General features: G+C 34.5%; 1 protein-coding gene across 1 annotated transcript in view; it reads left to right on the top strand.

The window, feature by feature from the left end:
• The window catches only part of LOC136039754 (uncharacterized), a 53,121-nt gene that overhangs the window by 32,110 nt on the left and 8,079 nt on the right, over positions 1-12,932 (top strand). Inside the window, exon 3 of the mRNA XM_065723604.1 lies at positions 2,935-3,297. Coding sequence (XP_065579676.1) covers positions 2,964-3,297 — 334 coding nt within the window. The 5' untranslated portion in view covers positions 2,935-2,963. The remainder of the gene's footprint in view (positions 1-2,934; positions 3,298-12,932) is intronic.

Here is a 12,932-nt window from a genome sequence, read left to right as displayed (position 1 = left end):
GGAAAAGAATGATGAAAAAAATTGAAAAAAGGAAATATAAAAATAAAAAAATAAAATTGAATTAAAAAAGGAAAAAACGAAGTATTGAAAAAAAATGTAACAAAACTAAACAGCAACATAAAACAAAACACAAAGAAGTTATCAACTGATAGAACGCTAAAAGCTAAAAGCACTGACAAGGATTATAAAAAAAAACTAATAAGCACCCAAGTCTAAGCAAAGTATCCTCGACAAGCGTGACACATAGTAATAATAACTTATTTTTAAACCACGTTCAACACAAAAATGACACTTGTGGAGCATAACAATTAAAAACATGAAAATTTACTTCAGTTAGAGAGAATACAGTATAATTAGAGAGAATGTACTACAATTAGAGTGAATACACTGGAATTTCTGTGCTCCTTAGGACAAAGTTGGGGATAAGACACAAACAAGCTTAGCTCCTGCTTCTGCACCGAACCAACTACTAAAATCACTTCCTGTAATTACTATTGCAGCATTATTTTGGTATATAGCACTAATCACTCTAATGTCCTAATCTGAAATGCCATACAAGAATAGTACTTCACTAAATTATTTCTATCAAACTAATAAAATGCCTGTTCGTAAAAATGCCTGTTCGTAATCGATAATGCGTATAGTCCTCTCTTTATATTTTTTCTTCATTTTCTTCTATCTCTTTATTATGTCTTTTCTCTTTATTTTCTCAATAATCCTCTTCCTAATCTTTCAAACTTGTGACTAAAGGCATATTACGATTCAAACGCTTCTCAATTACCGTGAAAGTTAGGTCAACACCCCAGCTTAGATACCAATACAGTTATGAAAACTCGATTTATTTTTGGGTCCCAGTGCGCGGCAGCGATGCTAGTGGCTGGAGATAGGAAACTGACCGAAATACAAATACCAAAATTGTGTTTCCGCCTATGGTGTTGTAGTACGATCTACGCGTAGGAGCGCGGGCTTGGAGGAGGTGCCAAGTTCAGAGCTCTGTACCAAAAGCTTCTCATGGGCAAGATGGGAGTTTTCACAACTGTATTAGTATCTAAGATGTGGTCAACACATACTCACCCCTCTTACTAAAATCTTTGCATGGGAAGCAGGATATGTCTTCTTTTCTTTTTTTTAGGTCTTAGAGTTTTATCTATAATATCTCTTTGTTGAATAAATATCATCATACTATGTAAATTTGCTTCTTACGGAAATAAACCTAATACCCCTGTAATTACCACACTTACTCTTATCACCTTTCTTATTAAGAGGTTTGACAAAAGTTTTCCTTAATATCCTTGTGTACTTCCTCTTCATCAAAAATTACTTTCTCTTCAAAATTAAAATATTTTATCATTGTTCTCCGCATTGTTTTCTATAATCATATTTATATTCATAAAATTAAAAAAAATGACACACTTGATTTTTATTATCTTATCTCGAACCTTGTAACAATTATGTTATCTAAATTCACAAACGCAGTTGCCAAACTATCAGATCAATAAGTCTTAATATCTTTCATTTCTTTTCGTACCATCTTGAACTCCTCCTTACTAAATAAATGTTCAATCACTTGCAAATTATCAAATATTTCTCTATTATTGCCTTTGATTTAGTTAATGTTTTGGAATTTCTCAAGCTGTTCTGTCCAGCTTTCCCTTGCACTCTACTTGACACTAAGCACCTGGGAGCTGAGCTTGCTTTGGTCAAAAGAAAAACAGTTTTTTTAATTTCTTTCACGTAACAACCCTAGTTTCATTTTCCCTCATTCAATAAACCTTTTTGTATATCTATACCGCAAATTATTCTATCGACAATCAAATTAAAGGGTCACATGTTTTTCAAAATATTTAGCAAGATCTTCAAGGCATTCATCTTCAGCGAAAGTCATTATAACATTATACCGCCCGTTTCCAAAGTTGCAGTGTCAGGCATGCGCTTCTACCGTCTATTTGCAGTATGAAAATACTGCAGAGAACGATCCGTCATGCTGCATGTCCAAAAAGTACCCTCAAATTACACTTAAGATCACAAAAATATGCATACAAGAAGATTTAATTAAATGAATGATTTAAATGCAATTGTCTTTTTTTATAGCAATAGGCCCTGCAAATTGATATTGTATAGGACACCAAAAGATCCAGCGTCGCCATTGTATTTCACATCTTCATTCATACTTTGATGGCTTCCATACCTCCATTAAATTCACCCTATTCTCCTAAGGTTTGTCATACAATATTTTTTTATTTCTACCGAGCTAAAAATCCTTTTCTTTGCTAGTAATCCTGACTGTTGTTCTAATTTCTGTTTTTATGTTTTTATGTTTTTATGTTATATTACTACTGCGCTATCTGTTTCTATGCTATAACAAAAAGCCAACAAACTAATCGAGAAATACGAAAATTACAATTCAAACACTAATTTGCGAAAATTTCAATCGCTTAAGAGTTCTGATCGTCAAAATATGGTTTGCTGCTGTTTCATAATAGAACTGAGAGCCTATAGATGGCATTGGTTATCAAAGCAATGCTTCCACTATCCCCTATTTTTTGGGATTTCCTCAAAAGAAAACTGGGTTCTCTGATACCAATCAGAAAATTAAGGTCCATCAATATAAAAACCTCAACTTGAAATGTATCGTTAATTCCCATTTACATAAATTATCAATGGAATTCTCGAGAACCCTTTTTTGTAGAAACTAGGGGAAATTCCCGAAAAATTGGGGGTAGCGACAACACTCTATCACAGATTCTCAGATCAGTTTGTTACGAACTAGGTACAGTTTAGTACTTTATTTAATTTTCAGTAGTAACTGGTGACATTCATAGACGTGAAATCCATATTTTGCAGAGATTTTTGATACATTTACAGAATTTTTTATATTTTGCAGAATATCATGGAATAGAACATTTTATATGAATTCAAAAATTTCTTTTTTAGAAATTCTTTGGCGAAAAAAAAATGAAAACATGAAGCCACGTCGAACTGAATCCATGCGAGATGTGCTGTTGCGCGCGAATACTATTAGTTCGAGTCCATCAAATAGCATAAATGCAAATACTGCCAAAAAACCTCAGTCAGTTTCTGCTTTAAGTAGTGGTTTGAACTTTGCTGGCGTGACTTGGAAATCAGTAAAAACTGCTAATTATGATGTGGAGATTCTCCAAAAGGAGCGTGGTCAATATTTTCCTGCCAAGTTGGCATTGGCGCTTGGCATGGCAAAAGTATTGATGGGGTTATTATTTATTGCCTTTGGAGTCCTGGCAATTTTTGAAAAGGCGACATATTCGCAACTTGGGTCAGGTAAGAAAAAATTGATTGAATTTGTATTGTGTTACCGTCAGGATGTATATGTTATGGATCAAATTGTTAATTAGTCAGTAATTCGCAACTCTCAGCAAAGATAATAGATACTCAACGGATAATTCGGTGATTACAGTTATTCACTGGGGGGGGGGGAGCTGGAACCAATTTTACAATTCAAATGAAAGCGCCAGTGAAAACTGAAAAATGAAACATAAAATACCATAAAGACAAAGATACCAAATAGTTTGTGGTAACAAACTAAATAAGTAAGGACCGACCTGGCTCAATAGTAACCGAAACTCTAAAAAACAGAATTTTGATACCAATAGATACATCAAAAGAATCGGATTTTTATGTGAAATTCAAATATATAAGTTTCATCAGGTCTTACTCATTTACCCAAATCCGATTCAGCGTATCAGAGAACTCTACTGTAGAGTTTTCAAGCTCCTATCTGCAAAAATGTGGAATTTTGTATTTTTTGCCAGAAGATTGATCACGGATGTGTGTTTATTTGTTTTTTCCGAGGGGTGATCGTATCGACCCGGTGGTCCTAGAATATCGTGAAAGGGCTCATTCGAATGTAAATTAAAAGTTCTAGTACCCTTTTTAAGTGACCAAAAAATTGAAGGGCAACTAGGCCTCCTCACACGCTCATTTTTTCCCAAAGTAACCCTATCAGAATTGTGAGATAGCTATTCTGTTCATCGTAGTTAACTATGTCTTTGAGGATGACTTAATCCTCCACAATTCCAGGGGGAGGGCTGCAAGTTGTGAACTTTGTCTATTGTTTACATATAGTATTGGTTATTGGGAAGTATACAGACATTTTCAGGTTTTTTTATGGTGCTAGGGGGGGGTGGAAGTTACGTGGAAGGATCTTTCCATGGAGGAATTCTTCATGGGGGAAGAGAATTTTCCATGAAGGGGGTGACGGATTTCCCAGCATTATTGAAAAAAACGATCAGAAATTGAATTAAAAAACAAGTTTTTTTAACTGAAAGTGAGGAGCAACATTAAAACTTAAAACGAACAGAAAATATTACGTATATGATGGGGTTTCTTAACTTTTAAAAGAAGCTATAATTCGAATTAAACCGTCTTCGTGATTCAGGAGTCATTCTTAAATAACTGGAACAAAAATCAAACTTGGGTTATTATAAGGTTATTATTAGTTTAAAAAAAGTAGAATTAATATGCAAATTTCGTTTTAATTGCTCATGTACGGTGAGCAATCTTCAAAACCCGCATTAATTCAAAAACTTTCAGAGATTAAACAATAAAAGACAAGTTGTTTAACTGAAAGTAAGGAGCGACATTAAAACTGACCTGTTTCTGTGGATGCTTGAATTATGCAGGCTTATCTTAGTTTTGACAAGATTTTTGAAGAAACTAAATGTTAGCTGGGAGTAAACTAGGGTCGGGGGTAGTTGCCGCTCCCCCTGCTCTATAAAAATTACACCCCTTGTGTATGCAGCACGGCTTAGGAGTTTAGGCCCACTAAACTCACATAATGTTTAAAAACTTTGGCAAATATTTTTACAAGGGTCACTTTTGTCACTGGAAAAAACACTTTTCTGACAATTGAAGTCTTTTTCTACCCCCCCCCCCCGTAGGAATTGCATGCCTAGCATAGATCTGGGGGGAATAATAAATAAGCTATAATAATTATTGATCTAAGCGCTACTTTTTCTTTCTTTCTTCAAACCTATGTGAAAATTTCGAAGTCTGAATAAATATATCTGGAAAATTGGTTGCCCGGTGTTTCCAAAACAAATTAGGCCCGACTATTTCTTGACCATGAAGTATTTCTATCCCTTTGTATGTTACCTCTAATCCGTTCAGCAATCCGGCTGCATTATTATCCCAATCTTCATATGCCTAGGTTACTTTTTCATGATTAGGATATGATGATTTTTCTCCACGATAAGTTGTCCCCTTGACAAGCTGTCTTTATGACGAACTGTCAAACAGTTTTTTATGCTGTTTTTAAGGGCCAGCAATTGAACATGCACCATAGCCAAAACTACTAAGCCCGATTTTCAGGCTACACCACATCCAACACGGAGCTGGGCACGTGCTGTAAACATAATGTTTTTCTAATACTCGTCGTCGGGTCTTTCAGAACCCCGCTTATGCTATTCTTGTGCGTACTAATTTTAAGAACCCGTATCCAACGCGCTTGGGACCCATTGATGAAAAAACTTGAGAGTTTGGCTGGGTTGGACACGAAGAACCTGAAAACAGTTTTTGTCAATTTTTGCAAAACAAATTTTGTAAAACCGGTGCCTGAAAACGGGGCTCTAGAAAAGAAACACCACTATTTGAATAAATAAAAAAAGTGATAATAAAAAATTTGTTAATATACTAAAAATTTTGCTAAATTGGTTAATTCTTGAGCAAAAAAAAATGCTATTCTCCAAAACTTAGATTTCTAGACTTTTTAGGAGGGAATTCAAAACTGGAACCCAGGTAATTTGCAGATAGCCTTCTAGCCTAGTCTCTTCCTTAACAGGTTAGTATTCTTCGGATTTTTTCTATGAATTTTGTCAACAGGAAGACTTATATCTAAAAGAAATTCAAGCAGCTCTTCGCTAATCGCTTAAAAGATTTATTGAAGACGTTTTGGGTTTATTTATAGTGGCAACTATAAATAAAAATATTGCTTTTCAACAAACAGTCGATGACTTTCGAATGAACATCATTTTTATTTTGACTGGTTATGGTGGTTGTTGTTGCATATCTTTTAACACAGATTTTGTTGTGCTTCGTTTTTCTTCATCATTACCTCATAGTCTCATATACTTTCTTCCATGCCTTTTGCATATAATTTAGTGACAACCAAACATATTCTATTGCATGAACCTTTTAAAATATCTAAATATCCGATTCATATAATTATCGTGTCATTCTTTAGTTTTCAGTCATAGGATGGCGAATCAGAAATTTCAACTGAATTTACAAACTCTGGTATGATTTCAATCCTTCCTTCCTGTTTATCCTTTGCTGATGATAAAATAACGCGTTCCTTCATTCCATCGAAATTTCGCTCTGTCTTCTAACCGCATATTTCGTTGTGTAACATTTTCTTTGGCAATTCAATGTGATCCTCGTTTTTGCTTGTTCCGTGCCTTGCTTTAGCTTTTTGGAGTCATTCCCCATCTTGTATAGTTTCGTATGCGTCATAAATACCAAAAATGATAATACCACCCCTTGAGAAAAAATGGCGATATTTGCTCTTTAGATGCATATGAATGTGAGTCATTCACATGAAATATATTTTTCTAAAATTAAGGCTCTAGACGAATTTTTCCAAACTCTTGGCCTTCGTTTTTTTTTTTCTGGCCTGAAATTTCCAGGCAGTAGGTAAATAAAAAAAAATATGGAGGTATTTTCGACAAAAAAAACACATAAATAAATACACAATTATTGCTTGCTTAAAAAAGAGTAGATTTACTAGAATTGATCCTACTTGTAAAAACATTATTTTGTTTTGCTACTATCTTTGTTTGTATATCTGTGTGTGTTAATTTAAATTCTTGCCATCTCTTACACCTCGGTATTTCATTTCTTCCACAATCTTTGTGAAGGCTCTTAATAAATACCCTAATAGATTTAACCTCCTTTAGAGTCTAATGGGAGTCCCATAGAGTGAAATTGGACTCCTTAGAGTCCAATTTGACTTTTAGTATCATGTCCAACAGATATCAAAAATGCCCTTCAAGCATTAATCAGCAAAAGAGCGCTATCATTAAAAGCAATTGCAATTAAAGTTCGTAAATTACGGCTTAAGCAATAATTGGGGGAAATCCAAGGTTGAAACCCTTGATATACGTTTTGTTGTTCGCTAATATAGATTAGTTGCAGCAACTTAAAGAATACACATAATTGACGGTAGTCATCCAGGAAAATAAAGTTTAAATCAGTTTTATAGTTTTTCGTGTTCTTTAGAAGAATTGTAATAGTGGTCGCTTAACCCATTTTCCATTTCTCATATATTTATAATCTTTATACAGAAGCTCAAACTTAAATAACAACGAAGACCACACTGCCTTTCCATCACAAACACCAAAAGCAAGAAGAACAATAGGGAATTTTTTAAGACAGTGGGAAACAAATTAGAATGAAAATTTCGGCCCTATGTCCAAGGGCCGTCCTCAGCAATACAATTCTGATATAATAAATAAGATATTCATAGGCTAATATTCAATAATATTCATTCTAATTTGTTTCCCACTGTCTTAAAAAATTCCCTATTGTTCTTCTTGCCTTTGGTGTTTGTGAAGCTCAAAGTCTTGGATAAATTGCAACAAAATTCGTAGAAAAGAGTAAAACGCACTCTTTATGTAGGTGCAACTCCAAATCCTAGTTATGGCTTATTTTTGAAACGTCAGTGGCCCAGAAATGTGTAATCTATGACAGTTTCCATGACACAAATGACACAATGTGTCACAAATGACACACATGACACAAATTTGTCATCAGTTTCCGTGACAAAAATTTAAATTTGTCTTTTTAAAACTGATTGGTACACTATGTTTGATTGAAATTGATTTTTACATTGGAAAAGTCTGTCCGTACAATCTCAGACTCTGAAGGACAAAAGAGCCATTTGGCATCCGAAAAGGCTATTAACATTATTGTATGAAGTTGGATATGAAAATTGTATTTGTCAGTAATTAAACACTAAAAAAGTACTATTGTACTAAATACAACTGTTAATACTAAATATTCCTCCATAAGTAGATAGATGAATATTGGACCATCAAGATTAACCAATGGAAACCAAAAAGGAAATAAATAAAATAGCTGTCTCGTCTTTTTCTAATCAGTGACTTCAAAGTGTATCAAATGTCAGCCTTCAGTGAAAATTTATCATAAGCCCCAGCTAGTTCGACAGGCATCCCCAAGCGTCTGCAAGACCTGACTTGAAACTCACAATATATAGAAGTTGAATCAGTCTAGATGGAGGTTCATTCAAATGTTGTGACGTCGAAACCTCTGTCCGTGAAGTTCAGAGCTCTCGTAACAGTTGAAAACCCCAATGCAAATTATCAACCGAGTAAGGGATTATTTCTGATATATGAAACGAACGGTGAAAATTTTATTTTTAACTCATTTAATATTGTAATATATGAGTATTTTTTTAAAAAGAATTCCTCTTTAAGTTTTTTTAATTTAAAGGGGCTCCAAGGTCCTCCACTGCAGAAAATCTGTCACTTGTGCCCACTTGTTTGATATCGACCACCTGGGGTACGCAAGATTTGTGTTGACCCTTAAAAGGAAATAGGTTTTGTCAATGTAGATTAATGTTGCGTCAAATTTGTTGAAGACACGGCCTCTTTTCCTGAGGACTGAGGTGCCCACAAAGGCAGAAGACCGGCGATAAAAATTAACGATGAATAAACAGTTTAAAACTTATAAGTAGGTCAGATATTGGTCGTCGAAAATATTCTAATTTGTCCAGGCTAGTTTTACACGGATCTCCTGGAATATGCATAATTTGACGAGAAACTCAAGATAAATTTGAGTTGAGTCAATTTATGTTGAACCAATGAGTACGGAAGACAAGTTAGAATTGGACCTCCAGTAATTGAACATATGGGAAAAAAGAGCAGGGTCATTTTTACACCAGTTCCTGTTGAATCCATTTGAAAATTTGGAAAACAATGTATTAACTGAGATTGTCAATCTGTATTGTTATATGATTTCAGCTATAATAACAATGAGTCAAGATTGTCTTGTTTTCAAGATTTCTCTTAGCTTTAAAATCCAGTATCTACTAAGTAGGTGTGAATAAAATTTTGGTAGGATCAGTAAAGTGGTACCGCTGACGGGTTTAAGGATTACCCTCCATTAAATTTTCAATTCTTAAAAAAGAAACAAGTCTGTGGTAGTTTCTCATAAACTAATTATTTAAAAGCCGTAATTTATCTCGAAATTTTGATTTAGGAAACGCTACGAAACCATGTCACTCGGTAAGCTCAGTCAGAGTCTTCCCAGCTCCAAAGGGATGCTGAGTGAAATCTGGGTGAAGAATACGTGAAGGGTTTGGTGACTCACCCCAAACCAAGCATTAGACTCTCGGCCAAAGGCAGAGAATTAGGAGACCGGTGCCCACGCTATGCCGACCGTTCATCATCATCCGTTTTTTCTGGGTTTTTTTTGCGAAATCATTTGAGGTAAAATTGTAGATCACGACTTTCTAATGTCTTGGAAAGTACTTGAGCTACGCAATAAAATTCTCACTCTTGCTGGTTTTTCATACTTATTAAACCGAACTTGGTAGCTATCTCTCAGTTGTACCAATTTTACCAGAAAGCAAGGGGGGCACCACTCCATCTTACAATTTGACAATATATTTTAATTTTTTCTTCGTTTAAAAAATCTCTCTCCCCCCTAGTTTTGAACAAAAAATTTTTTTGCATCTTAATTTAAAAGACCTAACCTAACCTATCTCTGTTGCACAAAGCACAAAATAAATAAAGCCCCCTCTACTGACTTGATTAAAATTAAGCAGCAATCTACTTAAATAGTTATATAAATTTGAATCAAGAGCTGAATATTTCTAGAAATAACTTAATGGATGCTTTGTGTAGAGATAATGATTTTTTACTCCTTTTGACTTTGGTATGACTGCTCTTCTTGTATTCTAATATTTTCTTTTCTTCTTCTATGGTTTTGTTGGGGATTGATAGGGTATTTGTCCGTATACGTTTATCCTTTCGTTGTTTTTTATTTTTTTTGTTTACTACCTTTAATCAATTAGTATGGGTAACTTATAAGAGTCGGAACTAGCGCTAATGTCAGCAAAAAAACTATCAGCATCACCTAGTGTTTGGTGACACTTGACATTTTTTCCTGTGTAATAAAAAGAATAATTAATTTAATTAGTGCATTTGATGAAATTAGGGTAGTAGTAAATGTTTAATATCAGTTCCTTACGTAAAAATGATAACAGAACTTAAAAAAATACTAAGTGTTGCCAAACACTGTATTGCACTGATAGTATGCGCCAGTTTCCACTCTAAGTTACCCATACTCTTTGACTTTAAGGAGTAAAACTAACCCGAAAATTTAAAGAATGGTTCAAATGAAAGAAAAAAAAATTATTAGTGCTGTCAGTGTTACCAAGAGACTAAATAAGGGTGTTTAAAACAAAGTGTTTTTAACTTGCTGACCTTCAGCAATTATTTCAGGCTAATAGACGATTCAACCGTGATTGTTATTAGCGGTTTTCACGGGACAATACATGCGAAAATCATCCAGGCATTTTGTAGCTATATTTCTTATGACACCGCTCATTATCAATTTTCTTGTTGTGTCCTTCCATTCTAAGACAGTGTAATAAAACCTCTTTTGTTTTACATTTGCCAAATTCACTTATATTACCTCAAAAGTTCTTTAGTGAAACTTCTGAAGCTTTTTGTCCAAGGTGTATCTAGATTTACTACTAAAACTGCAGCGCCATGGCACCTGAGGCCAACACTTTACACCCTCACTCTTTACACCCTCCCAAGAAGTTTCCACTTCCCTTGAATATTTCCTTACGATTACCTCTCAACCCATTCGGGGATGTCCTTCTTTTCCTTTGGCCCTAGACGGTTGGCCGACAAAGACAATCTTTGGCAATCTGTAATCCTTCATTTGCAGAATAAGTGTCCTAGTCATCTTATCCTTTCTCTCATCATATCCTCAGAAGGCAGGATCAAACTTCATTTTTCGCACAACTTACTGTTTGAACTACGGTCAGTCAGGCGGTTAGCAAAGCAATCCGTAGGCAATTCCTCTAGAAAACATCCTCCACTTCCTCCTTCTTTTTTGGAGCGCCTGTGCTTCAGAACCAGGCTTGACCATTGTCATCACTTTAACTTCCAATATTCTAATCTTGATTCGCAGATTTATCTTCCTATTCATCCAAAAACCCTGTTGAGTTTCCCCGCCCTATTAAATAAAATACAATTGATACTGAAATAAGGTGAATTGATTGAAACCGTCGTGAATTGATTGTGTCTGAATATAGTTAGGAGATTCTGTTTTTTTTATAAAGATGCAAAAGTATTCGGGATTTGAAATCTTAACCTGCAAAATGAGTTTGTCTTGTCTTGAGATCTGAGATACTGAGATGCGATCAATTGATTCAATCCGATTTCTCATATCTTATTTATGTCTGTATATAATTACGAGCTTCTATATTTTTTTTATAAAAATGAATAAAATGCAAAAAAATATTTTTAAAATGCTAAATATTCAGGATTTGAAATTTTAGCATACAAAATGGGCTTGTCTTTTCTTGAAATCCAAATAAACCACTTACTTTCACAAAGCACTATTCTTCAATAACAATAGAAAACAATCGAAACGAATGTCAGTTTTGTGCTCTTCTTTAAAACTTACAATGTATATTATATCCCTTTTCGAATTACCGTAATGGTGCTGATAAAAAAAAATTGCTATAACTTCCTTTATCTTATTCATCAATGCAATGCAGTTTTCAAGAAAGTCTGTAATGTAATATAACTTGTCATATATATATGCTCCTTTACCTTGTTATGATATTGCATTTTCACAGTACAGCATTTGTCTCAGATTTGTGATGAAGAAAATCGGTAATTGTTATACAAAAGCTTTGATGGCATTCCAGTGCTATTTGTGAAATATGCATTCAGGAAATAAGCACTTAATTGCTTTGATTTTTGTCATATATATTGCAAAATTAGCCTCAAATTTGTTGTCAACAAGCTCGAAAATCCTTGGATTAAAAATTTTTTAATAATCAAGCGCAATTTGTGAAATATGCACTTAGTGAGTTTTACCAGCTTTGGTGAAAATCAAACTCCATTTGTCAAATAGGTAATTAATGAGTATTGAAGTGGGGTAGACCTTGCTATGTTAACAATGGTTGTATGCCGATTACTTAAATAGCCCCAGAATAACAATGAGTCACAATAGGTACAACGTGCGTAAAAGTGCAAAGTTAGAGGCAGGGTGGCGTTCAAAGGGTGTCAGGCACACCCATGAGTCCTAGTTTCAGGCTCTCTAATCACATAGATCAAAAACCTGTGCAAGACCCTGACTCAACAAAATGTAACATGTCCTCCTTTCTTCTCAAATATTTCTAGGAAGCCCCTATTTTAAAGGTGCTACTTGCACCAGCATGCACTCTTTCTTGTGGGGATTATGAGGAATGTGTTGATCCTGGAGGCATGTTTTTGAACCGTCTGACAGTTCATATTAAAATTCCTATGTTGAAATGTCGATACTCTGCCGATAAGAATTGGGACTTTCAGGGCTCGAAGGGGTAAAATAGCATTGAAATGTTGCTTAATTGACCTCCTTATTTCAATTGGTTTTAGCCATTGAAAAACTTGAGATCGAGTAGTCTTTTCCCTAGCCTTGTATGGTTAACCGTTTTGTACCGTGGGCCAGGAAAAAAAAACCGTAAATTCTAGACGCTTCATATTGAGCAAAGCTTACAGAAACTCTAAAAATGCTTTAAATAATATGCGTATAAGTAACATGATGAACACTGCTATTCTAAACAGTGCTTAAAACATTTTGACCCCCCCCCAGAAAACTTTAATATTTCGGATACGCCCTTGAAACTTCAAATAAATTCTGTATTAAATTTA

Source organism: Artemia franciscana, chromosome 20, assembly GCF_032884065.1.
Source record: "Artemia franciscana chromosome 20, ASM3288406v1, whole genome shotgun sequence".
Lineage (NCBI taxonomy): Eukaryota > Metazoa > Arthropoda > Branchiopoda > Anostraca > Artemiidae > Artemia > Artemia franciscana.
Note: the sequence above shows the minus strand (reverse complement) of the source record. Positions and strands in the feature narration are given on the sequence as shown.